This window comes from Fomitopsis serialis, assembly GCF_022376445.1.
Source record: "Fomitopsis serialis strain Sig1Antser10 chromosome Unknown B0H18scaffold_96, whole genome shotgun sequence".
NCBI lineage: Eukaryota > Fungi > Basidiomycota > Agaricomycetes > Polyporales > Fomitopsidaceae > Fomitopsis > Fomitopsis serialis.
This window is the reverse complement of record NW_025955056.1, coordinates 17690-44360: the sequence shown is the minus strand read 5'-3', so window position 1 is coordinate 44360 and position 26671 is coordinate 17690. Positions and strand designations below refer to the sequence as shown.

The 26671-nt window shown below is 55.9% G+C and overlaps 11 protein-coding genes across 11 annotated transcripts; 6 read left to right on the top strand and 5 right to left on the bottom strand.

The window, feature by feature from the left end:
- Positions 1-6: 6 nt before the first annotated feature.
- B0H18DRAFT_1123347 (uncharacterized protein) lies at positions 7-959 on the bottom strand (the record flags this gene model as incomplete). The annotated part of the gene is made up of 3 exons (XM_048034679.1): positions 7-583; positions 642-721; positions 783-959. The coding sequence occupies 3 exons, from the start codon at positions 957-959 to the stop codon at positions 7-9; spliced, it is 834 nt and encodes a 277-aa protein (XP_047888585.1).
- Positions 960-1048: 89 nt separating this feature from the next.
- B0H18DRAFT_686416 (uncharacterized protein) lies at positions 1049-2435 on the top strand. Its single transcript, XM_048039176.1, has 3 exons — positions 1049-1850; positions 1943-2340; positions 2409-2435. Exons 1-2 carry the CDS (start codon positions 1254-1256, stop codon positions 2210-2212), a joined length of 867 nt encoding a protein of 288 aa, XP_047888584.1. The 5' UTR covers positions 1049-1253; the 3' UTR covers positions 2213-2340; positions 2409-2435.
- B0H18DRAFT_686421 (uncharacterized protein) lies at positions 2436-3540 on the top strand. Its single transcript, XM_048039177.1, has 3 exons — positions 2436-2543; positions 2609-3239; positions 3297-3540. The coding sequence occupies exons 2-3, from the start codon at positions 2655-2657 to the stop codon at positions 3429-3431; spliced, it is 720 nt and encodes a 239-aa protein (XP_047888583.1). The 5' UTR covers positions 2436-2543; positions 2609-2654; the 3' UTR covers positions 3432-3540.
- Positions 3541-5309: 1769 nt separating this feature from the next.
- Positions 5310-7406, top strand: B0H18DRAFT_1033154 (uncharacterized protein). Its single transcript, XM_048030157.1, has 6 exons — positions 5310-5510; positions 5589-6148; positions 6198-6364; positions 6429-6453; positions 6508-7217; positions 7271-7406. The coding sequence occupies exons 1-5, from the start codon at positions 5420-5422 to the stop codon at positions 7114-7116; spliced, it is 1452 nt and encodes a 483-aa protein (XP_047888582.1). The 5' UTR covers positions 5310-5419; the 3' UTR covers positions 7117-7217; positions 7271-7406.
- Positions 7407-10559: 3153 nt separating this feature from the next.
- B0H18DRAFT_686378 (uncharacterized protein) lies at positions 10560-11389 on the top strand. The gene is made up of 2 exons (XM_048039175.1): positions 10560-10774; positions 10833-11389. The coding sequence occupies exons 1-2, from the start codon at positions 10656-10658 to the stop codon at positions 11317-11319; spliced, it is 606 nt and encodes a 201-aa protein (XP_047888581.1). The 5' UTR covers positions 10560-10655; the 3' UTR covers positions 11320-11389.
- Positions 11267-11566, bottom strand: B0H18DRAFT_1033146 (uncharacterized protein). The gene is made up of 2 exons (XM_048030156.1): positions 11394-11566; positions 11267-11339 (listed from the first exon to the last, which is right to left on the bottom strand). The coding sequence occupies exon 1, from the start codon at positions 11559-11561 to the stop codon at positions 11394-11396; it is 168 nt and encodes a 55-aa protein (XP_047888580.1). The 5' UTR covers positions 11562-11566; the 3' UTR covers positions 11267-11339.
- A 195-nt stretch (positions 11567-11761) lies between these two features.
- Positions 11762-13855, top strand: B0H18DRAFT_686349 (uncharacterized protein). The gene is made up of 5 exons (XM_048039174.1): positions 11762-12586; positions 12641-12801; positions 12862-12886; positions 12939-13735; positions 13789-13855. The coding sequence occupies exons 1-4, from the start codon at positions 12020-12022 to the stop codon at positions 13581-13583; spliced, it is 1398 nt and encodes a 465-aa protein (XP_047888579.1). The 5' UTR covers positions 11762-12019; the 3' UTR covers positions 13584-13735; positions 13789-13855.
- Positions 13856-14934: 1079 nt separating this feature from the next.
- Positions 14935-18618, top strand: B0H18DRAFT_1123343 (uncharacterized protein; the record flags this gene model as incomplete). The annotated part of the gene is made up of 4 exons (XM_048034678.1): positions 14935-15258; positions 15321-17353; positions 17406-18090; positions 18148-18618. 4 exons carry the CDS (start codon positions 14935-14937, stop codon positions 18616-18618), a joined length of 3513 nt encoding a protein of 1170 aa, XP_047888578.1.
- Positions 18619-20229: 1611 nt separating this feature from the next.
- On the bottom strand, positions 20230-20740 carry B0H18DRAFT_883354 (C2 domain-containing protein; the record flags this gene model as incomplete). Its single annotated transcript, XM_048040969.1, has 2 exons — positions 20230-20369; positions 20431-20740. Coding segments are annotated over 2 exons (450 nt in total), but the record flags the coding sequence as incomplete, so codon positions are not given.
- A 402-nt stretch (positions 20741-21142) lies between these two features.
- On the bottom strand, positions 21143-24681 carry B0H18DRAFT_938156 (uncharacterized protein). Its single transcript, XM_048041833.1, has 3 exons — positions 24394-24681; positions 23350-24328; positions 21143-23298 (listed from the first exon to the last, which is right to left on the bottom strand). The coding sequence occupies exons 1-3, from the start codon at positions 24516-24518 to the stop codon at positions 21481-21483; spliced, it is 2922 nt and encodes a 973-aa protein (XP_047888576.1). The 5' UTR covers positions 24519-24681; the 3' UTR covers positions 21143-21480.
- A 314-nt stretch (positions 24682-24995) lies between these two features.
- B0H18DRAFT_1033135 (uncharacterized protein) lies at positions 24996-26481 on the bottom strand (the record flags this gene model as incomplete). Its single annotated transcript, XM_048030155.1, has 1 exon — positions 24996-26481. A coding segment is annotated over one exon (1380 nt), but the record flags the coding sequence as incomplete, so codon positions are not given.
- Between the last annotated feature and the right edge of the window lie 190 nt (positions 26482-26671).

Below are 26671 nucleotides of genomic sequence, written 5' to 3'. Positions count from 1 at the left end.
GATCACCTACCCGTGCATAGGGCCAAAGCCGTCCTCACCGCTCATCGCCCGCGTCATTCGCCGCCTTGGATCCGGCGAGTTCATGCCCATCCCCATCCCCATGTCTGGTCCGCCGTGCATGCCCATGCCCATTCCCATGCCCGACATGTTCATGTTCATACCACCCATAGTCTGGGCCATCCCGGCATTGTTCATGCGCATAGGGGAGTCGGCGTTGTTGCCGTAGAACTGGCCAGGCGGAACGGCGCCCATGCCCATGCCGCCCATGTTGCCGAGCCCCATGCCAGGCGGGCCCATGCCCTGCGCGGACGGGGGGAACGGGTGTCGAGGCGAGCCCATGTTGGGTGTGCCTTGGTTCGCGAAGAACTGCTGGGGTACATGGTGTGGCGCGATGGAAGAATTGTGTGTACGAGACGGCTGCGATTTCGGCGTGCCAGGCAGGTCGGACATCTGCCGGTCGTTCGATGCACTCTGGCTTGTCGATGCGCCGCCGTCACCGTCTGCGGGCGACTTGCCCTCTTTTTGGTATTCGAGCAAAGGGCTGGGGTCGTAGTAGAGCTCTGAGTACTCTTCAACGAGGAACCTTTTCACGGAGTCGTCAGCGACTGCCCTGGAGTAGCTCGATGTGTGTGAGTACGTACTGCTGAGTGCCTATATCCCACTGCGGCCCTCTCTCAGCTCGGGCCGTGAGGAGTAGCGAGTTCCATTCGGACGCGCTTTCCTGGCGCATGTATACACTCAGCACTTCGCGTGAAAACCGAGCTTCCCATTGAGGGACTCACAATGGCCTGCGCTAGTGCACTGCTGGGCTCATACGCGGTTTGTCGGACATCGACGCGCACTTTCCCTTCACGAGCAAACGTCTCAACTTGAGCCGTTACTACTGGGCCGATCCGCTGAGAGTTGTGTCGCGGAACCTTGACCGTGATATTCCGCACTGGTTGAGTGGAAGGTGACATGGTTGCTCCAGAGGTACTTAGAGAATTAGGAGGAGGCAGCGCACTGAGGCGCTGCATAATTTTGCAGGTTAAGTCCGTTTGTCAGGAGTTGAATATCCTCTTATCCCTCACGTGGTCGCGTCGACCGCGCCTTCCTCCGCGTCGGCCATTGTGTTCTGTCTTCGTCGACTCTTCGACTCGGACGCGGTCTGACGCGGTGTCCCCGTCCTGCGTTTGTGTCTCGCCGCCTGGCTCGCTTGGATTTTGTTACTGGTTTCTTGTCTCTTTCGCTCCTTTCTTGCGTTGTTAGCTTACATGTCATCTATTGGAACAATGTCTCGTCGGGTTCCAACTCCTCTGCGCTCTGCTCCATCATCCGGGCCCATGGAAGCGATGGCCGCAAAGAAGCAGGAACAGATTGAAGAGCTCATTACCAAAAAGCGTACGCTCGAGCACACCATCGACAAGCTCCGCCAGGCCCTCACCGAGGAACAAAGCCGCGGGTCCGACGGCGTGGCCAGTATGCAGAAGCAGTTTCAGCAGGAGCGAGCTGAGTGGATCAGCGGCTGCGATGCGATACAGGCGATTCATCGTATGGCGCACGCGCGGACTGTGATCGAGCTGGATCGCGAGCACTTCGCGGCTCTCAAAGAGCGAGAGGCGATCCGCCTCGAGAAACTCGCCCGTCTGCAGCGCGACTACCGGCTCATCGGCTTTCAGCGTCGGGAATTTGACCTTGAGAGGCGCGTGCTGGACCTGGAGCGGGAGTTGGAGGAGCGGCAGAGGACGCATGAAGAGGAGACGCTGGAATTGAGCGAGGAGCTGGAAGAGCGATGCGCTACTCTTTCTGCTCAGCTGGAAGATACGGCGAAGGAGTTGGCTGCGACAACAAAGGGAAAGGACGCCACTGAGGTACGTCAAATTCGCAAATGCTGTTCTTATCTACGCAGTCGTGAATATCAGAGTTTTGCCTTGTCATATGTGCGTACTTTCCCGGCATCCAGGATGCATTATCGAAACTACGGATCGAACACAACGCTCTTGTTGCCTCTACGAGCAGTTCCGCGACTAATCTCGAACGCACAAGTCTGCATTTGGATGGACTCAAATCTTCCTACGCCGAGCTGGAGGCCAAGCACGCTGAGGGTGAACGGACCATAGCTGACCTCCGACGGCAGCTGGAGAAGTGGCGCACACTCGAAAGCCGTGAGGGGCCGAGATGGACACCCTACGACGCAGCAGGATCGAACTCGAGGTTCGCGTCAAGGAGCTAGAGACCCGCGTCGAGGAACTAGAGGAAGAATTGAGAGAGCGTGTTGAAAATGCGGAGAAACTGAAAGCGAAGATAGCCAGATACAAAACATCTTTCGAACAGTACAGAACCTCGATGGACGAGTATCAGGTACGCACGCCCGACCTCGTAACTAACTCGCGTCCGCTGAACGATACGAACCATACATCCTACGACAGAAAGCTATTGACGAGGCGCGCAGCGATGCTGACAAGGCAGAGGCAGAAGCAGAGGAAGTGAACGCGCGATTGGTGCAGGCGGAAGCGCAACTTCAAGCTCTGCGTGTGACCTCCAATGTGATGATGACGGGCAAGGTAAGGCGTTGGTCGACTCTTGTTCAATTGTACGATGTTCTTAGCACGGTCGTGGCCGTGTTCAGGCCTCTCCCGCAGATTCTGCTTTCGTCCCGCCTTCGATATCTGACCATGAAGGAGAGGACACTGCTACTGCAGATGAAAGAGCTCCCCCGTCGCCTTCGCCACCCGCGCCTCCGCGAAAACCACCAGAGCGTGGCGGCGACGTCTCGGCAGGTCAACGGCTCTGATGATGACGATGTCGTCATGGTTGAGCCCGACAGCCCACCGAAGACTCAGGAGGTTAAGAGGAAGAGGGGGCGTCCGAGGAAGAAACGGCCTGAGGAAGACGAGGTTGAAGTGGTCGCCAAACCCGCTACGGATCGTAAGGGGAAGCGGAAGGTCAATGACACGCACGAATCCGACGACGAACCACCTCTGAAGAAGAACAAGGGGAAGGCCAAGGACAAAGATGAGGTTGACGCTGACGACGAAGAACCCCCTAAGGCGAAGGCGAAGGCGAAGAAGCCCGCCGCCTCCGCTACTCTCAACAAGGGCAAGCCGGGACGTAAGGCCAGCGTCTCGACAGCAGCTCCTGCCCCCGCGGTGGATGGAGATGATGAAGAGCATGTACCGACGCCGGTCAAGAAGAAACGGAAAATCAACTTGTTCCCGTCTTCGCAGCCGGTGTCGTTCGATTGGAACCAACTTCCGCAGGTGAGCCTACACAGGAAACGAAGCCCGTAAACTGAGCTGACCATGATGTGACTGGAGGGCGGCGGAGGGCTCGACATCCCGAAGACGTTGTCACCGGTCAAGGAGACAGATACAGTTCCCCCGAGATCTGTGTTCGGCGGCAGAGGAAGTTCGGGCTTTGGCAGCTTCGGTAGTTTGGGTGGCCGGCGCTAATTCAGACGTTCAAGTTGACGGGTGCGGGTCTGTGTACAACCATGAATTCCCCTCCCCACTGGCATTCTATGACATATTTCTGTAGTATGTCGTGGACGCGCTATGCGCATCACGAATAGCGGCAGCCAGAGCACTCTGCCACAATCGGTACCTCCAGTATGGGCGGGAAAGCCAGAAACTTGACGAACGCCGGCGCCCGGGTTTAAGGTGTGTCGCTCTTAGCAGGTTCGAGTTGTAGACGGAAAGGCATAGAAGATCCATCTTGCGATTAGCGTGCCAGACTGATTACGCGTCCTCCAAACTGCCTGTCCGCCGTGCGAGACGGCCAGTTGCCGGCCAATGCACCGATGTGACGAGAATGTGAACGCGTGAAGAGTGAGCTTCACCAGCGTTCACATCATTCCGGCGCTGTATATCAGTGCTATTATTTTGTGCTACAGTACGGTCAACGACGCCTCAGGCTAGAGATCTCTTGCCTCAGGCGTGCGTTCAGTACAGAAGCAACACGACGTACTGTGCTAGTTCGAGCCAAAGCGCGCTCAGGCTCAGCACAGTGATAGGTTCTCGGCTCATGTCAGCGATGAATCGATGACACCTCGAGGTGTCGATCGTTGACAAGTACTTGTTTACCTTGTCATGTTCGTACTGTGGCAGCGCGTCTGATTGTCGTCGTTGAAGCCTCGAGAGGTCTAGGGACTAACGAGAAAGAATGCTGCGCTCATTGCTGTATACGTTGTTCTCGTTAACATTAGCAGTTGTCGCAGTTTCGTTCCTCTGGGTGAGGCCCAGACGGTCGGTATGGCGGACACGCCTTGATATTGCACATGTTGGCAGCTGCGAGACCTGTCATCTATGGAGTGATCGGTGGGTAACGGCGTGAATGTCATCGGGGCTACAGTTCTACAATATATAAAGTGCCAGGCCATCTCTGGCCTCAACGCCTTCATCTGGCACGACATCAACGACGCCTCGGTGCAGTCTGTCCACGCTCCCTCCTTCGACACCACCATGGACCGGGAATTTTCCAAGTGGTTGTCAATAATTAATATTCTCTGCAATATCCTCATCTTGTTGGCGCTGTACGAGAAGTTGGAGCAGCAAAGGATCATCATGGTACAGATACAGCAGCTATTGGAGCAGAAGTACGTGCCCGGTGCCTGTTCCAGAATGATGTATTGACCAAATGCTGTTTTATTTCTACTGGTACCAGCTCGCCCTTACTTACGTGGGCGACTTGGAACACAATTATGGATCACCTCGCGGCCGGCTCGAGCGCCGTGGTGATAGTAGTCGTGGGTCTCGCTATGATGTCCGAGTCGCGACCGTGGGCAGAGCCAGCACGGCAGGCCCCGGAGGCGACGCGACAGCGGCAGCTGCAGGAAGCACGAGAACCGCAAACCTCTGCAAGGTTCGTCGCGGGCACGGTCCGAGTCAGCCTCGTTGTTGCGGTACTACATAATCTTGTGACAGCCACGCCAGTAGTCCAATAGGGTGGTGTACCGGAGGGGTTACGCAGGGAGGCTAGGAGTAGCAAATTCTTCGGTAAGTCTCTTGTCGTCATGGTCCGCGGGCTTGCAGTGTTGATGACAAGTCCTGTGCAGTGTATCATGACATGGGAAGCGGTTAGGTCTTCAACGGTGCATGAGCGGGTTTGGAATTACAGAATAGGCATCGCGTCTTATGGTTTTCGTTTTGTATGAGGTCATGGTACATCATATAACCGAGTCTCGACCGAGCGACTGGGAGCGAGCGGCGAACGTACTTCGTCTCCGTTGCAGAACATAAGTAATACAGTAAGTAGCCATCCGCGGAAAGCCTGCGTCTATTATGGCAAATGCCACCTCCACCATCCGCGACGATTCCGCGTCGGTCACCCTCCTCCTCCTCCTCCGCTCGGCTCTCGTTGTACCCGTCCACTGGCACCCGCCCCCAGACGTCTAAGTTGTGTTCTCTCAAATGCTCGTTCTCTCTCAGCCTTCACAGCAATCATGGCAGCGGCGGGCATGCACGATGCTGAGGCTGACGAATTGGCGGGGGAGTGCCAGACAGCGTCAGCCTCCCTCGGCGTACATTTAACAGGTGACTGTCTTCTCTCTCCCGCCCGCTTCCACTTCTACCACCACTACCCGCCCTTGCGAATTGAAGTCGTCTTCACAGTATTCGATATGCTTGTCCTCGAGGCCTTAGCAGCGCCCTTGCGGGCCATACACCGTCGCCTCACATATTTCTACCGATTCCTTCTCATACTCGCACTATCTCGCATCTATGCTGTCAGCGTCGCGCACCTCCTCGGACTAGTGAACCTACGCCGCCTCTGCTTAGATCCGACCTACACAGTCCCACTCAAGCATGTCTTGGCCCCAGAACTTCACGGAACGAGCGCTATTATATGGATGGCCGCCGTCTGGGACATCACCATCCTCTCTCTGCGTGTCGCCTGGGTCTACCGAACCCAAGATGGGGATGTCGCCCTTCGAGTCAGCAACCTGGCAAGTGAGTGGCAGCGCACTTTGGGTCTGGTGTGCCGATATGCACTCGCCGGAGGGATCGTCGCCGTGGCTGCGCATTGTCTCGTCCTCTGTGGTCAATGCAAGGCCAGTGACATCCCCACTGCGATATTTGCGACCTGGATCCTCGCAACGTACGTCGTCTGGCCTGTCATGAAGGTAGTCATGGGTACTAGGGAGGCTCCTGTGGCATCCATGGACTCTGTGATGGTACGTCGGTGTTTCTCCCAGCGTCTCCTTTTGCTGAACGGGGTAACAGCGGTGGACTCTCGACGACCTTGTTGGGGCACTTCCGGTCCTAAGGCCGCGTAATGTGCCTCATGAGGACGACTGCGCGATCTGTTTTCAGTCGCTGCAAGAGATTCGCAGTGAAGCGCGCGCAATCGTCAAACTTCCCCAGTGTGGGCACGTATTCTGCAAGGCATGGTGAGCATCCAGGTCGTGTCTACCGCGTTCAAGTTGTCAGCTCTCTGACTCTGCTGTCGGGTAGCATCAGCGAGTGGATGCACATGGGGGTGAGTCTCATGCCGTCTTGTTGGTGTGATAGCAACTGACGCGAATGACGCAAGGGTAGTTCCTGCCCTATGTGCCTTAACTGCTTCCCCGACGACCTCCGTGCCATCTGCGAGCACCGGCGTTCTGCCCCAGTCATGTTTTTCCTGGAGGCGGCAGCTTCATTCATCTCAGCATGGCTCTGGGCACTCTTCGATGGACTAGCTGCATTCCTCGGTCTACTCATGTCGTGCTGCCACCGAATCGTGATGCTCGTTCGCCGGCTCACGATGTTCTTCCGCCGGCTTACGACTTTCTTCTGGCGACTCACGATGTGGTTCTTCCCTTGTCTCCCGGTGTTCTTTGGAACACTTGCGGCGCTTTGGGCTGAGACGGCACGGGTTCCTCAAGGATCCGACTGGTTCCTGAACGGGCAACGTTCTGATCGTATCTTCGACGACCGACAGCACCAACACGACACTCCTTTCCATCCTTCCGAGGCCTGCGACAAGCGTTTCGAAGAGCTCTTGGCGATGATGCAACAACATGCCGCCATTCGTTCGGACGACATAGCTCGGCAAGACAGAGTCATACAGTGTCTCGAGCGGCTTCAAGTTGCATTGTCTGTTGACCGCCTGGCCCATGCGACAGCGGAGGTGCGCGCCCCTCCGGCCTTCGATGTGTAGGTCTCGGCGGGGAGGACGAGAGAGCGACTGGGCCAATGACAAGTCAAGACCCGTAGCTGGACGAGTGAGAGGTGATGTTTACTAGGATCGTATCGTCTTTGGTGAGGCCTAGGTCGAAACTCTGCCCCGCGCATTTTCTGACTGCTCTCTGCAGGGTATTGCAGTCTTTCTAGGATCTGACCAGTCAATCCGCGCGCACCCGGCTTGGCCGAGCCCGGGTCTGCCATCGGTCGGATCCTCTGCTGCGACACAGGAAGGTTTTCTCTGAGTCGCTGTCACCTTTTGTCGAGTAAGCTTCGTCTCAATAGTTTGATGCGCACTGAGCTCACGTTCTCGTTGATGTCTAGGGTGGACGGCAGTGGAGGTGGCTTTGATGGCTCCATCTCAAGGCCTTTCAATTCTGCGCTGACATCGTTATCTCTGGACTGCCTAGGTCGCAGATACATCGGCAAAATTAAGTCTAAAGGGCGCATAGTGGTTGCAACTCGGACCTTTAATAGGTTGTGCGGCTAGTGTGCTGTTCAGGGTTGGATGTGCGGAGCCATCGAAGAGCACGAATGGACGCAATACATACATAACATGATATGGACGATATGTGCAGACCATTGTCAATCTCTGCATGTAGACGCACTTCTCGTTACCGTCCGGGGGCAGTCATTTGGTACTTGTACAGTAGTACAAGTGACCATTGGTTCAGTTGAGCTGTTCTTTGCCTCTAGCATGACTCGGACGTGTATAGTTCTTCACGAAATGGATGGTACGATTTGATCTTGTCGAGGTGTGTGCACCGTGGTGGCGACTCTAGGCCTTCAAGTTCATTGGGAATAGCGAATTCAAGTCGCTTTTAATGGGAGCTGAGACTCTGCATGTCATGCCTGTCAACGACCCCTGAGTAGGACACGTCTACATCAATCTACGAGATTAGTACATGCATAGCAGGATTGTTCTCACCTACTGCGGCATGAGCACCTTGCAGTGAAAGACATCCCAGCAACGGCAAGGCTTACCCTATTAAGCCACCGGCGCCTGCTGCCAACCTACATCGATTCCGAGTCGCCTCCTCCTCCTCCCTCCAACTTGAAGTCGCGTCAGTTGGCTCGTCCCAATCTCATCCTAACCTCGAACCCGCATATCGACCGTATCCTCTCATCTCCTTCGTGTCGTTGATTCTCAGGCCTCCCAATCCAACTTCAAGTTTTGGTACTGCCCAGGCGTTGCTTCTGTTTTTGCTCGCTCCTCGGGGAGGCTTTCAGTGGTGGGTAATCCAAAGGTTTGGCGTTACCGAGGGGCTGATAGCCGACGCTGTATTCTTTATTGGCGCACTCGTCGTGAACGCTGCTGCCAACAACACGCTCAAGACGGAGTTAGAGGACTTGGCTGAAAACATAGACATGTTTTAGCGGAGCTCTCTGGGCACGAGGCAGGTCAGTGTATAGCCGTGTAGCTGTTTTCAAAACGGCTACACAGCAATACACTGACTTGACCAAGAAGGTCGAGGATCTTACGGTACGTTGCGATGCCTATTGTGATGCCGACTCAGACGTTTGCTACCTGCGCGTATAATCTTCTGTTAATGCAGAAATTGCAGAATCGACACGCCTCAGGGCTGAGCTGGCTGACTGCAAAGAGATGACGAAGGCCAGCAAGCAACTTGTTCTGGATGTTGTTCCTGCCCCTGTAGCTTCGCCGGTTGAGACCAGTTCAACGCAGAAGTTTGAGGTTGAACTCGCCGACCTTCGTCAGTCCGTCGGGGAGTGCAACCCCTCCATCCAGGAGACCGTCATGGAATGACAGCAGCCTCTTGAGTCCCAGGTGCTCTGCACCACTTTAGTAATTGTCACCAGGACCCTATTGAACACCTGCAGCTACTCAAAGAGTTCAAGACGCACATCGAGAAGGCCTGCGGACCCCTTGAAGCAAGGATAGCGCTTGCCGAGTGCCACGCGCGTGGATCTCGGCAAGCGCTATTCTCGCTTCGAGGGGTCCACAGGGCTTCTGGGATGGTCTTGACAGGCGCAATCATGCCCAAAAGTGACTGCTCAATGTCTTCGAGCAATTGACAAAGATTGCCCACAAGAAGGAAGTGGACAACCTTCGTCAATTGCTCAAAAATGTCGAACGACCCTCTTGGACAAGATCATAGTTGTCGAGAGCCACGTTAGCGCACATTCAGGGCGAGCGTGTCCGGATGAGCTGAGTATCTCTCTTCATGTTGTGACAACGAGTGTTCTTTCTCCGGATCGCTGATGCCTTCAATCAGGTGAACATCGTGTTGCTGTTCTGACGTGTGTACTGGTACTCATACCCTCGTTGAGACATTGACGGCTGGAAATGATAGTAACGAAGGGGCTGGCGGAGGGCTCAATATTTCGAGGACGTTACCATCGCAGGTCAAGAGTCCTTCCCAGATCTGTCTTCAGCGGCAGAGGAGGAGGGTATTCCATTTAGCCACGACATCTAAGTAAGTTAAGCTTTTGACGTCTTCGGTAGATCGGCCTGTAGTCGGCGTTGATGCGAACGTTCAATTTGACAGGTATAGGAGAAGGACGCTGTCACCGTCTGTGTACCCTCCGATCGTCATCCTGCTGCTCACGATACAGGACGTCCTGGATATGCTAAGATAAGCACCGCGGGCAATGGCACCCAGAACACTCGAGTCTGATAGACCATTGCACCTTTGTTACGGGGATCCCGGAACTCTGAGCGGGCTCGAGTCGTAGACGAGACGCACACAGGCAGGACTTGAGCTTCAAGTTGAAGACCTGTCTTGTGTTGACGTACCGTGCTGCCGATCTGCCGTGCAAATGGCCTATCGCTAGCCAACGCGCCGACGTGTTCACGAGGATGTGAACGCGTGAAGAGTGGGCTTCGCCGTGTTCTCATGGCCCTGCATACCGTATACCAGTGTTGTACCCATGCGATGCGGTGTAGTGAACGACGCTCACAGCGATCGCGCGTATCTCAGTACAGAAACACTAGCATGTAGCACGACATGTCTTGCGGTGTTGGTTCGAACCGCACGGCGTTCGGGCTCAGCACAGCATTGACATGTTCTTCAAATTGCTTCATGTCAGCGATGACACGGACACCTCGAGGTGTAGATCGCCGACAAGTGATTACTCTGGCATGTTCGTTCTGTGATGTCCGACTTCGAGCAGCACGTCTGACTGCCGCTGTTGAAGCCTTGGGGACTCCAGGGACCAACAAGAGAGAACAATGTTTCTGATTGAGATCTCGCTGTAAGTTCTCTGGCTTGTTGCTCTATCGAACATTGGCGGTATTCACAGTCGACATGCCAGGTATCAATCTGCGGCGCGTCCGCCATACCGATCGCCTGGTACATGTTCAAGTTGACAGCTGAGAGGTCTATTAAGTAATCGGAGCGTGACAACGTGAACATCGCCGAGGCTGTAGTCGAACAATATATATAACGGGCGAGACCACCTGTGGACCCCAACTTCATCGTCTGGCACGACATCCGCACACCCCGGTTACCGCCTATCCACAACTTATTCACGCTCCCTCCTCAAGACGCCACCATGCTCCCCTGCCTATGGCTGCTTCTTTTTCTCCTCGAAGCGGTCGCCTTCGTCGGAATCCTGAAGACCTTGGAGTATGCGAATTTGAAGGCGGAGTGGCAACGAATATTGGACCGGAGGCGCGTGCCTCGCACCTATTCTACATTGATGCGTTGGTAACATCTGAGTTCTTTCTAGTGCGCCTATATTCCTCCTCGAGAAGCCCACCTTCAACATATACTTTCTGTCAAAGGACGTCGTCTATGAGAACCCCGGGCCGGCACCGGAATCGTCGGTCGCATATCCTCCAGGATTCTTCTTAGAGCATCAATACTCGGCTCTCCCCGAATTCGACCACGCCGTGCAGCCAGACAGCCCTGTAGCCTCCAACCTACGCTCCGCACCTACGTGGCTGTCCGAGTGGCGCGGTATTATAGAGCTCATCGTGATCGGCTCGATTATCACGGTGTGCATCGTGATTGTCGGTAAGATGATATTGAAATTGGGGTTGCAGCGACAACGGATGGTCCTGGAAGAGCGGGCGAGGGAGAGGCAGAGAGTACGAGAGCAGCGCCGGGCAGGCCCATTGCGAGTACGAACACGGTCCGGGGAACCTTTGCCGTTGCAGGACAGTCATGTCCGCGTCGAAAGGGTAGCCCCCGCGGAGGCAAGCAGGGCAGGCTAGCTCCAGCAACGTCCTCGCCAGTAAGTCTCGGCACAGTTTGTCTGATTTTCGTATGATTGACGAGTCCTGCGCAGTCATTCAAGAACCGACCGTACCGTGGCATGCAAAGCGATCGAGTCGTCAACTCCCATGCACGAACGTACGCGACTTTGGACTCGGAGGATAGACATGTATCGCGTCTTATGATTCAGTTTTGTACAAGGATCGGATACAGACATCGCTATAAACCCGAGTGTGATCATGGCTCTGCAGTTGAGTGCACCGTCCAGAGAGACTAGACCATCGATTTCAACTTGAACGTGTGAACGTTGGCCTGCCTGCCCGGAGCTTATGCGGCTGGTGAGGTTGAATTACGTAATGGCGCTGTCAGTACGATATTTGTCATGCATACGCGCTGTACTTATGTTCTACAAAGCTGGCAACGAATACACATAACGTCTGGGTCGACCTGAACGTTCACATTTGCGTATCATTGTCAGTAGCATGGTCAAGCCCGCATACAAGAAGGGTAGAGCTGCAGGGCTCTATCCTTTTTTGTACCATGCGTACTCTGCGTCGAGGCTGACGGGTGGCAAGTAGTGTCAGCCTCTCCCACCGAACATATAACGGACCAACGAGACTTGGTACTGTCTCCCGCATACTTTCATCGACTCATCACGACCAACGGCCGCGACCACTAGCACTCGAGCTCGCGTCCAACATGCTATCACTACTCGATGTGATATTTACGCTCTGGCGCATCATATCGCGCCATCCCAAATCTCACGTCGCCCAGCTTCTCCTCATATGTGCTCTCTCTCGTATTTACGCACTCAGCGTTGCCATTAACCTCGGACTTCTGGATCTGCGACGCCTCTTCATCGATCCAAATTACACACTCCCACTCAGCAGAGTCCTCGCACCCGAACTCCATGGTTTTCGCGGCGTCCTATGGATGGTCAACGCTTGGCAAGTTCCTTATCTCCTTGTGTCCTGCGCCTGGGAGTACAGACATCATGACGACGATGTTGTATTCTTGCTCGGTGACCTGGCAGGCAACTGGCGGCTTGTGATCGGTTTCGTCTGCAAGTACTCCATCGCCGGCAGCATCATGACCGTCATTGCACACATTCTAATCGTCCTCGGTGTGGCCGAGAATATCCGATATGGTGCCGAAGTGCTGTTAATACTGGTGCTCTGGACCTGGATTCTCACCGTAGTTGTCATCTGGCCTCTTGTGAAGTCGATCATGCTTTCCCGGGACGTTGAGTTGCCTTGGACGGGGAAGGTGCGTGAGGCTCTCCTATAGCATTCTTTTCTCTCTGATTTCTAGTCTGAACAGTGGACGGTCGGTATCCTTGCTGCGGCAATGCCAATTTTGCTAGAGGATATTCCTCCTGACAGCGACTGTCCAATTTGTTACCAGTCGCTGGGAGAGCTTTTCGATGAAGCGCAAGACGTCGCCATAATTCCTCAATGTGAGCACGTATTCTGCCATGCGTGGTAAGCACTTAGAATCTCTTGTCTATTGTGCTGTCAACACTCTAACCATTCTTCCGGTAGCATCAGTAAATGGATCTGCAATGGGGTGAGTGTCACCCCTTAGTGTTGGCTTGATTGCGACTGAAGTTCCGTACTAGCATGGCTCTTGCCCATTGTGCCGCTACGACTTCATTGAGGACCTCATCGATATCTGCGAAGACGACAAGACTTGGGATTTTCAGCATCCGGGCACCGTGACAGGTTATCCGACGGCGCCAGCCTTGTCCATGTCGGTGTCGCTCGAGGCACTCCGCAACCGACTCGTTGCACTCTTCGGTCTAGTCATGACATCCCCCTACCGAGTTGTCACAAGATGCCTGGCGACGTTCCTCTACGGGATCAAGACACTCTTCGACCCACTCGTTACCCTCTCCTACCAACTCGTGGCGCTCTTTCATCGAATCACAGCGTTCGTGGACAGTCTTACTGCGCTATGGGATGAAACGGCGCCAGCCCCACAAGAGCCAATCGTGCTCACGGACGAGCAACATTTCGACAATATCTTCTTCGACCGACAGCACCGGTATCACGTCCCCTCAGAATCACACGAGGGCCGTCACGGGCGTATCGAGGAGCTCCTAACGACCATGGAACAACGCAGTGCCGCTCGCATGGACAAACTGGCTCGGCAAGACAGACTCTTGCAGAGCCTCGAGCAGCGTATGTTGTCTCTCGACCGCCGGATCGGCGGAACGACGGACAGGGGAGCGCTGCGCGGTAGTGCGCATCGCCCCGGCTTTTGAGCCATGGTATCGACGTGTCCGTTTGACTGCCCGGTGCAAGGGTCAGACGGATTCGTCGCTAGGGAGGGCAAGAGGCGCATGGGACAAAGCCAAGACCCGTAGCTGGACTCGGACGAGCAGTAGATGATGGTCAAGACTGTGTCATTGTTGTGGTGAGGATCGTGTCCCGACTCGGATCAGCGGACTTTCTGACAACTTTCCGCAGGATATTGCAATACTTCTGGGGTCTGCCCAGTCAAGTTACGCACACCCGGCTTGGGCGAGTCCGGGTGTGCCATCGGCATGATTCCGTTCGCGTCGCGACAACGGGTGTTCTTCTCCGAGTCGCCGACGCAATCAGGTGAGCATTGTGTTTCTGGTCTGATGCGCGTGATTCTCATGCCCTCGTTGATGACTAGGGTGGATAGCAGTGAAGCGGCTTTGATGGCTCCGTCTCAATGCCTACCAGATGCACACTGTCGTCATACCGTGATCACGAAGCTCGTGCACGACACTTCGACGGTTAGTCCCTTCAGCTGCGCATGTTCCTCATCTAATCAATGGGCGTGCTCCCAGCGCGGATACATCGACAAGATCAAGTCTAGGAAAGCGCAATGCGGTTGCAACTCGGACCTTCAAGAGGTTGCGCGGAGCAGATGCGCTATTTGGACTTGGATGTGCGGAGCCGTCGAAGACGCACGAATGGATGCAATATACACGAAGCATGGTACAGACCAAGTACAGACGATATGTGCAGACCATTGCCAATCTCTGCACTGCGACATGCCGTTCGTTACCGACCAGCGGAGCAGTCGCTTGGCATTCGTACAGTAGTGCGAGTGACTGTTGGTTCAGTCTGATCGTTCCCTAGTACCTCTCGAAGCATATGCATATACGTTGTTTGCTGGACGATATCATTCATGTACAGAATATTTGAAGGCCTGCCAAAGCTTACAGGTACACTCACATTGGTGGTGACCAGTTCCAACTCTGCTGTTCGAGCGTGTCAAGCTTCAAGTTAGTCTCAATATGATTGCGAGTGGAGGCCGCTATGTACGAGTTTCTTTAGTGAAACTCAACTGCTCAGCGCTAATTTGGCGCTCAACGTTCACCGGCCTCAAGTCTTTCAGTTCATCCGCTTTGGGCCGAGACCAGTGCACGTACGCTTCGTACTTACCATCGTCGCCCCTGATACTCGGCCATATTGTCTTTGTCTCTTCTACTCGTGTCCGTCCTGAAGGGCTCTTTGACCTCCGACATCCGAATCCTGGGTCACGTTCACTGGAGTTTGCGGCTTCTCGTAACCTAGTCCTGGCTGTCAATTGTCTGGCCGCTGCAAGTCACAGTCAGGTCAACCTCTTCTGCTCTGCCAATGCCAGGCCGGATTCGCCGCCTCTTTGAAGCCTTACAGCCGTGGTTCATCGGGATCAGTGCCGTGCTATGCGGTGGGCTTTCTGTAATCTGGTCACTGTACGATGGGTCGCAGTTCCTCAGCGATCTTGGGAGAACTCTGATACGAACGGTCGCTGCCTTCATCCATGGTGTCTTCTTTGTGCTCTTCATCGGAGCCTTTTTCCAAATGCATAACTCTGGAAAGACGGACCTAACTAGTGCCCACGAAGAGGAGATCTCTCAGCTTTTGGAGACGGTCGATCAAATTCAAGCTGATATGACTGAATATATCGAGAAGGCCACGGTGCGTTCCGTTGCAATGCCTCAATATATGACAATTCACACATTCATATCCTGGTCATTTAGTTAGCCGCGGATACGGGCCGCGAAGAATTGAGGGGCCTCCGGGCAGCGCTGGCCAACTGTAAGCAGATGATCGAAGCTAAGGAGCAATCCGTTCTGGCGGTCATTGCCAACCGTATGCCTCTACTCGACACAGCATCGACCCTGTACATCAACGGTCAACTCGCCTACCTTCACCGCTCTGTAGGAACAGTCAACCCATCCGTCCAAGCAGTCATCTCTGAACGTATACAACTCCTCGATACCCAACCACTTCGAGACCCGCCTCCTCGCACCGACAGCTCGGGGCTAGAGGACATCCATCAGTCAATCGAGGACGTCAAGGAGGCTCAGGATTCTCTCGAAGCGAGGATCGCACCTCTTGAGACCTGCCTGTTGAAGTCCATCCCCGCCATCGAGAGCGACCTGGCTGCCCTGCGTCAGACGTACGCGGAAGTCGATGAAGCACAAAAGTCTTTCGAAACCCGGTTTGCGCCTATCGAGAAGAAGATGCAATGTACTATGGACACCGTGAACAAACTAGAGACCCTCACGCAGTCGCTCGAGGCCATTGGCGCGGACGCGAAGAAGCACCGGGGGTCCCTTGAAGAAAAGATCGTGTCGCTGGAGACACAGGTTCCGGATGTCAAGACAGAGCTTAAAGCAGCTGTCGACAATGCCCTGCAGGGTCAAGCATCTCGCGAGGAACGTGTCACACTTGCGCGGTCTATCCTGGACTTCCGCAAGTCGATCGTTGATGACCAGGACAGTCTCAAGGAAAGAGTTGCTATCCTCGAGACCCAAGTGCAGTCGGTCGACCGTATTGCGAAGAATGTCAAGACGAATCGAAGGACGTTCGAGCCCAGGATCAGGTATCTTGAGGTCCAGATGCGGTCCATCCAGGATGTCAAGAAGGAGCTTGACGACCTCCGCAAAGAGCTTGCAACTGTCGGCATGGATATCAAGGCTCAGGCATCCCACGAGGAGCGCGTCAAGCTTCTCGAGGCCGAAGGACAGTCCATCCTGGACTTTCGCGAATCGATCGCTGATGGCCAGGACAAACTCAGGCAACGCGTCGCTACTCTCGAGACCCAAGCGCAGTCGATCCCGGATGTCGAAGAGCTGGCTGACTTCCGTTGGTCGGTCTGCGCTGTGAAGGAGCTCAAGACGAACCAGGAGTCCGTCGAGAGTAGGATCAAGCTTCTTGAGGTCCAGACGCAGTCAATCCCGGATGTCAAGAAGGAGCTTGACGACCTCCGCACAGAGATTGTAGCTGTCGACACGGATATCAAGGCTCAGGCATCTCATGAAGAGCGCATCAAGCTTCTCGAGGCCCAAACAGAGTCCATCCCGGACTTTCGCAAGTCGATCGCTGATGGCCAGGACGAGTTCAACAAAAAAGTCGCTGTCCTCGAAACCAAAGTGCAGTCGCTCCCGGATGCTAAAGAGCTGGTTGGCCTCCGTGAGTTGGTCGAGTGTGTCGAGGAGGGAGTCAAGACGACCCGGGAGTCCGTCGAGAGTAGGATCAAGCTTCTTGAGGTCCAGACCCAGTCCGTCCTGGAAGACAAGACGGAAATGGCCAGCCTCCGCGATGTCCAGAAGCTCGACGAAAGAGTTGGGACCCTCGAAACTCAGACGCAGCAAGTCTCGGATGCTCAGGAGCTGGCCGATCTCCGTCGACTACAGGGTGTCAAGGCGAGTGGCAGTGCCATGACGAATCGGGAGTCCATCGGCAAGATACTCAACTCTCTTGAGGCCACAATCCTCGAGACCCGCACGCGGTCCGTACTGAGCCTGGAGAGCAAATCAGTCAACCTCGGACACCCGCTCGCTGATGTTGAGGCGTCTATTGTGGAAGACGGGATCATGCTTCCCGAGAGCGAGGCGCATACCATACTACCGGACACCGACTCCAACCAGGAGATGAATTTGGTCTGTTGCAACGGTCTCGACACAGTGGCTGAGCATTGTGATGACGAACTGGTGAGGCTCGAAATGCCTTGTCCTCAGCCTTGTCTTCAAGCATGCGACGAAATGGAGATGCTGGGCATACCACCGTAAGTCGCACTGTCAGCTCCAGCAGGCTCAACTGACATTGCTGTGTCCCAGTTCCGAGACTGTCACCCTTGAGCGATCGAGAGCCAGAGCCGAGAACACTTCGACATCAACAATCGAAGTGAATGAACATCTCGTGGCCCTACGGGAGCGCGCGAGGACCGCTGTCCGTTCTCAGCCACATTACTATGCCTTGGACGACCATCAAGTCGATTTCGATGTCTCTCAAGCACGTTGCGACCGTGTCTCGCTCATGCAGGATGTGATGGGATTTGAATGTCGCCCGGACATGGATCAGTTGCCTGAAAGCGACTTAGTGAATCTTGTCAACAAGGTCACCCACCTACGGGGACAAACTCGTCATGGACAGCTAGGCCAGCTAACACGTCAGGGGCGCAGAAGCTCGGGCAGTTTCCAGAGTCTGAAGTCGCCAGACTCAGAGGCCCTGCTGCATGCCCTGGTCTTCAGCAGCCTGGAACTCATCCAGGTCTGCTCCCTTATCCCTGGTCCTCTATCACGGCGACCCTTCAACTTTGATGTGAAGTTGGATTGCTACCCCTCACCCGGGTTTATGGATATGATGCTCACGCGTTTCAGCGATCTTGCTGGATGTCTGCAATCGTTCTCTCAAGCAGGGGGGAAGTTTGATAAACTCGCTCCCTTGCGAGTCGAGATGGTGGTTCTGCAGTGTCTGGCCATACTCTCGGGTGAACGATCATTGGCCGAATGCGCTCAGGTTGTGATATTTCTCTTAGTGCAGAGAATAAACGATTGTTGATCATTGATTTTCAACCAGGTCGTCGACATCTCGACAGAGATGATGCTGATCGGCGAGCATCTGGCCGAGCGCATTCCAGACTTGGTATCAAAAGTTCGCGAATTCAAGCCAAGCGCGGACGAGCCACTTCAACTCAGGCATGAGTTTGTTGTGTTCAACGATATCGTTGAACACAACGAACTCGTGCATGAGTTGTACACCAGCGTATTCTCTTCAAAGGGTCACGCGTTTACCTGGTCCTTGTGGGTAGACCTCGCCGCCATCGCCGATGACCTGTTCGTGCAGCCTGGTGCTCCGATCAACAATTCGAGGTCAACCGACTTCCTCATAGCCACTCTCAATGAACGCGACCGAGTTGACAAGGTGCTGAAGCGTCTTGGGGGATACGACGATGACGTCTCCGTACGCAAAGCATGGATCACGGCGAAGATGGTACAACGCCTTCTCAACATGCTATATAGTACGCATGTCGGGGAACTTACGAAGTAGCGAGACAGTTCGGCTCTTTCATCGCATACGCTTGGACACATGCACATAGATAAAGGACGGTATTCTGATTACTTTGGCATTCGTTGTTTGGCTTCGACACGGACATGGACTGGTGTACTGTATACAATATGATCGTGATGTAATCCCAATATCTTCCAGACGTGTGCAGTACCTACGGTGTGATAGATCGCGCAGACAAAGCGACACGCCGATACCAAACATTGAGCATACGGGAGATCCCGTATGATCATTATATTCAAAGCACCTATACGCAAATGCTGCTAAACTGCGCAAGTTAGGTCGTCAGTTCTCAATTCTCACTGAGCAGCACGCACTAACGGGCCTCACCAGGATGGTCCTCAGCCACGCGTTTGGACATCACCATGCACCAGGAACGTGCACAGCAGAACCTGAGTTCGTCCGGTGACCCCGACTCTGAGCAGGCGCACCGTCCGTCGGCTCAGACTGTCCACTCGCATCCTCCTCCGCGAGATTCAGCTCCATATCAAGCTTCTTCGCAAGTTCTTCGTCTGCGCGTTCGCGTTCTTCGGCCTCCCGCCGCCTCGCCTCCTCCTCCCGCTCGAGCTCCAGCGCGAGAAGCTTGTCGCGATCCTCTTGTTCCGCGCCCCGCGTGAGCACTGCCTTCCGCGGATTCTTGGCGGGCGCGGCGGCCGATGCGAGGGGGTTGAGGTGCGGCTGAGGATGCGCGGGCGTAGGTGTGTGGACACCCTCAGGCTCGTCTGGGAGGGGGAGCGGTGTAGTGTACCGCTCGGCGACAGGGAATGAAGGAACGGGGAATGACGGTAGGGCTTGCGAGCTCTGGGGAGGGTAGTATTGGGCGTACGATTGTGTGCGGGCAGCTGGCGCGTTGTTCTGGAATGCGTGAGGACCGGAATCGTGAGGCGCAGACCACGGCGCCTCGTTGTGCGGGATAGGTGGCGGAGCGTAACTGTAAGGTGCTCCCCGCGCTGGCTGGGTTTCTTGAGGACCAGGAAGAGGAGGCAGCGGTGGACTGGGAGATAGCGGCGGTGACGTAGGGTATTGCGCATGGATAGGGTTTTGCGGTGGGAACATGTTTCTTGCGGGCCCGGGAGGGCTGCTGCTAGTCGAGCGAGCATCCCTGCCTGGAGGTGGGCCAGCTCTGAGCGAGGAGGGCACACCGAAGGAGCCCGGCGGCGATGCGCGAGGAGGAATCGCGACCGGGGCTCGGGGCGGAGAGTGAGGAGGGGACACATTGACAGCGGTGTATGCGCCGTAAGCAGGAGGCGTAGGGGTATGACTGGGAATACTGTGCGAGTGCGACGAATCTCGTGGATGGGGCTTTTCGCTGTAGTGGATGTCTCCTTTCGGGTTCCCAGGTCGTAGGATGTCGGGTATGGACGCAGGGGAAAGGTGATCCTGCGGGATTGGCGGGAGCGCATCGTACTTGGACCGCGGCGACGTCCGTGGCGAGGTGTGTGTGGACGTAGGCGGTGATAGGTGAGTAGGCGTACCCGCATTATATGCAGGGGTGAGCGTTGCCGGAGGATTGCGCGAAGGCGATGTCGACGGGCGTGATGTACGCGTTTGTGGTGGGGATTGGTTTTGCTGCAAGCTCGAGTACGAATAAGCCTGAGAAGAGCGTACAAGTCGTTCTGAGGTGGGCATCTTCGTCTTCCGCCGTTGCAGGGGCGCAGGACCCGTCGCGAAGTAGGTCATCTCGAGGTAGAGCTCTCCGCGGTAGGTGCCGTTCTCCTCGAGCTTCACCCAGTCTGCGTGAGCGATTATATATGAACCTGCACATAATTTCGGACGAATGTCGCGAGCACGCACCATCGAACTCTCCTGTCCTCAAGGTCTCCTCGATATCGACGGCACCCTTGCCGATGCACTCCACGCCGCGAGGCTCCTTCCGCCAGCAGCTCACCTCCATGGTCCTGTCCGCCTGCTTCGTCTTCTGGTAGATCGGGAAGCGAAGCTCTTCGTCCCAGACGGGGTGCTGCCCGCCTTTAACATCGACCTTGGTGGACTTCGTGCTGCCCCCTATTGCCACCTGTGACAAGACGTCTTGCTTGTAGAGCGAGTGCCTGTCGGGGAGGTTCCGGGCCTTCAGCACGACAACGACCAGTGTTCCGATTTCCATAGTGCACGCGGTAGACAGAGTTCGTGTATGCGGTAGGCAGAGAGTAATTTGTGGTTCAGAGAACAAGATAGGAGTGTATAAATAAGCTGCGTCGTGCGCTGGTATCAAGAGAGATCAGGGTATACGCCAGGGGATGCGCCGGCCAAGGCCAAGTCCGAGCATCATAAGAGGGGTACTCCAACACCGCCCCCACTCTTCCGCAGCGGGAGGTGTGTAACTTACTTGGTTCACATTGTACAGCGTTGTTCATCAGCACACTGCATCCGACAAGCCTGAGTCAGAGCAGAGCCTTGGGCAGAATATTTACCGAATGTGTCGGCAGTGCACGGCGCACCTAAGCTTATCTTAAGAGAAAGCCTTTACAATGAGCTACTCAGTGCGGTGCGCGTGGCAACGACTGCATCACAAGCAAATGATTTCTCAATTCGACGGTAGTCCCGGACGATGTATGTTGTACTACTATTACATTGAGCAGAGCTTTCCACAGCAGATATCAGATGCACCACTGTCATGAGAGCGCGACTACGACGACAAAAGAGGGGGAAATAGGGACTCGGGCGCAAATAATGAAGATGGTAACGGTATGAGGGGGAAGAAACCACTATACTGCCAGCCAAAGGAAGACGATAAGTGAGATTAAAGGCAGGAGAAAATCTAGACTGGAAAGAGAGGAAGCGAGAGAGAGGTGTCGTCACAGGTCATTAAGTGGGACGCCAATGGGTCCAGCGCAGCAAAGTGCGTTACGCCGGCGGACCCGCGTACTCCTCCGACAACGGCGCTGGCGCCTCGAGGAGCGGCTGCCCATGCACCCGCACTCTGTAGAGGCAAGTGAAGTCGTCCCGGCCCCAGTTGTTCTCGATCACCAGCGCCACGACGCCAAAGTCGATGCCGAGCTCCTTGACCTCCTGCGGGACTGCGAACGTCTGGATGTGGTCTGGCGCATAGATGTTGTACGAGAAGTTCGCGACGCGGACGGACTCGCCCCAGTTCCTCAGCAACGGCGGGACGGGCGGCTCGGCGTCTTCGACGAGGGGCTCGCCGCTCAGCGCCGCCTCCATGCGCGCCTCCTCCTGCCTTGACGCACGCGCCTCCCGCCACTCTCGCAGCTTGCCGAGGTTGTCCTTGCCCTCGACGAGGCCCCAGAGCTCCATGTAACGCGGGGCCGAGCGGCGGTCAGGCGCAAGCTCCTTCGCAACGTGGTCGATCGTAACATCGCTGATGAAGGTCGGCCCCGCGAGCTTGATCCCAAGCTGTCCTTGGGTGCCAGGGAAGGGCCAGCAATGTCCAGGGTTGCTCTCGTGGTGCAGAGCGGTGACGGGCGGACGACCGATCGCACCGTTTCCGCCGCCAGTGAAGAAGCCCGCGACCTGGCTGATGAGTCCGCCGGGCGGAATCTCGTACGTCTGCGTCGTGAGCGCCGGGATGACCTGTGCGCCCGCGGAATACAGTGCGTAATCCGGTCGCGCGACGACGTCCTTGGCCAGACGGTATACTGACGAACCAACTAGTTGGTTGATCAACGCCGTCACGTCCTGGCCGTCGCTCGACTTGATCGTCAGCGCTGAGCCCGCATTTCCGGAGGCAAGCTTGCTCCACCATGCAGCAGCGGTGCCCGTGGACGCACCGACCTTGGCCACGTTCTTCCCGAGCTCAAGAGCCTCCTTGACCCCGCTCTCCGCACTGCCCAGGCGTTCCTCCAGCGTGCGCAACTTGGCCCGCGCCTCCTCGTCGTTGTTGGGGACCGGCGTGCTGCGCGCCGCGCTCTCCTGATGCGCGCGAAGCTGCGCCTGCAGTGAGTCCACTTCCTGCTTCACGACCTGGATCGCATCGCTCGTCGACGCCCTGAACTTGGTCTCCGAGTCGTGGAAGCGGACGCTCTCTTTGTGCACCTGCGACTCCAGCGCACCGACGAGGCCGACGAGCTCGGACCGGCTGCCCTCGATCCACGACTTGGATTTCTCGGAATCTTGCGTCAGCTTGTTGAGCGCACCCTCTAGGCGCATCAGCCGATCCGCGAACTCGCCCAGGTTGGTGACGGGAGCGTCGGGCGGGTGGTACGGCGAACGCGACGGCATGAGCTTGGACAAGTCCAGCGAACCGCTCCTCAGAGTATACCATGCTCCGTAGATCGTGATTCCGACAAAGGCTGCCTTGAGGAACGGTGTGTAGTCCGCATGAGTGAGCCACCGGAAGGGTTTGTGAACGGTTATGTCTAGCGTCAGCCCGAGCACCTTGCCGACGAATCGAGCGATGAACCCAAGGAGGCCGAAGAACCATCGTATTATCATCCACCCCAGGCTGAAGGTGCCATGTACGCCGTGACCGAGACTCGCACCTATCGAGAACGTTGATTGTCGAGGCGTCTCGAAATCGTCCACAAGGAGGTCCTCGTCGATTTCGCGGATTGGCGGCAATGTGTTTTCAGGATCAGACTGGTCGGAGCGGATCAGGTCGTCAGGGTGTGATGTGGGGGGTATTGAAGATCGTGATAGTGGTGGATTGGAACCTCGTGGCGCAGACGGCGCACGGATAACTGGTGTTTGGCCGCGTACCGAACGCTATAAGTGCACATGAGACGTATGTCGCTCTCAAGGCACCGTCATGCATACCTGCTCTGCGACCGCTTCCTGCTCTTCGCTACTCTCCTCGTCTTCGTCGCCGTTCGTCTTTCCGTTCGCTCGCTTCTTCTTCTTCCTCTTGTCATAAGCGGCGATGGGCAGGGATGTCAACGGTGGCCCTCCCATGCCACCTTTCTTCTTCTTTCGACGCGTTCTCTTTCCGTTCTCGTCATCGAAGTCTTCGTCGGACACTTCAAGGTCAGACTGCGTCGGCTTGTATGCCTTGTTGTCTGTAGACATCCGATTGCGCTTATGCGCGACTGTGTTTCGCCTTGGGGGGCCTATCGGAACAGTCTTCTCTGTGGCCAGCTGTGCCTGGTAGTCACGCTCCTCTGCGGAGTAGTCGTAGCTCGAGCTTTCGTTCGCGGCACCATTCCCGATCGACCGAGAATGTGACTGATCCGCTTCGGGCTCTCGAGATCGAGCCCGCATGAGGATCGAAACAGGGGCGTAACGCTGTGCGGCATCGAGGATGTGTTCGAAGGGGCTCTTGCCGCGACTGCGCTCTTGGGACTGGGATGGCTCGGTTTGTTCACCCTCCGAGTCAGGTACGTGTCGGATGGACGCGGCCTTGGAGAGGGGTTTGCGAGCGCCCGTTCGACTAGGCGGAGGTGCGAGACGTCGATTAACTGTCGACTGCGTCTCCTTCTCGTACTCCACGGACGTGCTCCGGGGGACCTGCCTGCGGGCGCCGGACGTCCAAGAGTCGTTGGGATTCATGCTGTCGTCGGTATTGGCTGCGGTGTGGAATGCGCTTGCGATGTTTACTGAAGTGTCTTTGACGGACCACTTCTCGGGATGGGGAGATGTGTTGGGCTGGGGGCCCGATGGGGCGTTGGTGCTTGCTTGCTCGCGTTGCTTGAGACGCGCGAAGCGGACGAGGGCGGGTTCTTCTGTGTCGTCTGGCGGATCGGCGAGAGCGGGTGCGTTCTGTGATTTGGGAGGGGAGCGCGTTCCGAGGGTGGGTCCTCTGGCCATGGATAAGTGGTCAGCACGCAGCACACGATATTATAAGCACGCTACGCGCAGACGTACCCGTACGCGTAGGATGCAGGGATGGTGCGGCGAGGCGGTGAGTGTGCCTTTGGACGGGGCTTGTTGAGGAAGGTTTGGTGATCCAGACGTCTTCCTTGACCTAGCGGCGTGCTCGAGAAGGACATGTACTGCGTGTATCGTGTTCGGTCACAGAGAGCACGCGAATTTGGATGCGGACACGGCGAGGATTAGATTGCAGCAGCGGTGGATTGCGTTTGCGGGTATGCATGCACAGGAGATCAAGAGACAAGCCTCGCGGACGGCGCGTGCAGGGAGCAGGTTCGTTCGTGGCCGCGGCGTGCAGCGTTCGCGATGGTGACCGCAATTCCTGTTTGGCCTTGTTTGTCTTCCACGCCCTCCGCATATGGGCATCAATGTTGTTCGCTTTAGCTGCCAACAATGCCTCGAATTCATTGCGGTGGGCCCGTCTCTCGCTCGCTCGCTCTTAGCTAACGCGCACTGCACGCAACTGGAGGAGCCGGCAAGTCTGTCCTCACTTAATCGGAACACTCGTCACAGCCCAACTCATTTGACCACACTCCACTTTTTACGACAAGGAGTAAGTACTGACTTACAGTACATCCACTCACTCCTGTTGAGTCGCTCAGGAGAACGTGGTCTCATCAAAGCGTTATTTCAGGTCTTCACTGTCGAGGGTCAATAATTAAGTCAAATTCAACTGCAAAAGTGTACGGCATGACGAACTAACCTGCACCTCCACAGACCTCCATAGGTCTGCCAATAACGCTCGGGGCGCCTCCGACGGAAACTGAGTGATGCGGACGTCCTGTCGCGCGGTCGCCAAGTAATGCAAGAATTCCGCGCAGTCATCAGCCAGAGCTCTGAGACCCTCGTCTGCATTGCACGCGTCGATGAACGGCTGGCGGAATCGATCCGGGACTTGTTTCTGCGGAAGATTCGTCCGTTCGTGCAGCACCCGCAGCTTGGGGCACACGTCCTTGTGAGGTGCCTTCGCATGTTTCCAGGCGCTCTTCTGGCACTCCCGCGAGCAGTAGCACAGTATGCCGCAACCGGCGCATCGGGGGAAGGGTCGTCCTGCAGTGGCAAAGGTCTCCTTGCATTCGGGCGCGCAGCAGTGCCGCAGCTGGGCCGCCCAGCGAAAGCCCTCGAATGCGAGCTGCACAGGGTCTGCGATGGCGGCGTCCGTCTCCGCTCGCAGCCGTAGGATTTCGGGGTCGTACTCCATGCCGTCGTTGTCGGGCCTGTAACAGTAGAACATCGCGGCGAAGCTCTTGGATTGAAGGGTGAGCCGTTCGATGACTTCGTCCGTGAAAAGAGTCGTACCATTTTGGAAGGACGGCAGCGCTTTGAAAATGAGGGTACACACAAGCAGTAGGCCACAATTCACGGCCTTGGTCTCGCCCACCTTGCCTGCCTCGAGTCGAATAAATAGTGCAATGTCGAATGGATATCTTTGCCCTTCCTCGTTGACTCTCGAGCAGAACTTCATGATCAGGGTGAGAGTGTGAAGCCAGCCCACTTGCATATCCATCCTGACAAGCCTTCCCATGGTCTCCTTGCGCTCACGAAGGATAGCATCGGTCATAAGGGTGACGCGCATAGGCCACTCGGCCTCAGACTGTTGGATATGCCAGAGGACGGGTCCTCCAAACAGGGAAAGCAACTCCGTGACAAACAGAAGGGTGTCCTGAAATCTGCGATTGCGGCATAACTTGAAAAACACGGCGTATCCCTTCATCGACTGCTCGAGACCGTAGGGGATGAGTTGCGTCGTGTTCACGGGCCATGGACGACATTGGGTGCGCTTTTTCGAGTTCTGTTTGAGGCCGGCCGACGCGACGGCGCCGCTGAATGTCTTTGTCTCTATAGCGTTATTCAGGATACCACCGAGGTGCCGAACGAGCGCTTCCCCGAAGTCCTGGAGCGTGAACCGACGAGTAGGCCGGAAGCGGTGCAGCCGAGCTAACAATGATCTTGACGTCCTGTTGCGCGCCGACGTCGGACACGAGCACACAGACAGGGATGCGTAGAGCTCCTCGAGTTCCTCGTTCGAGCGCGGTATGCTCAAGAAGGCGACGCACGCATCCAAGTACGCGTGGTGTGCCTTGCGGATGTCCTCGTAGCCCTCATATTGTGGCAGGAAGAAAGGCAGGTCCATCGCGTAGAGGTCGTTGTCGTCCCTCCCGTCCAAGACATGAAGGCATGCACAGAGGACTCGTGCACAGTGAGTCGGCCATGCCGGATCCCTCATGCAAGTTGTGAAAAACTGTGCGATTGCGTCTGTTCTGCGAGTCGC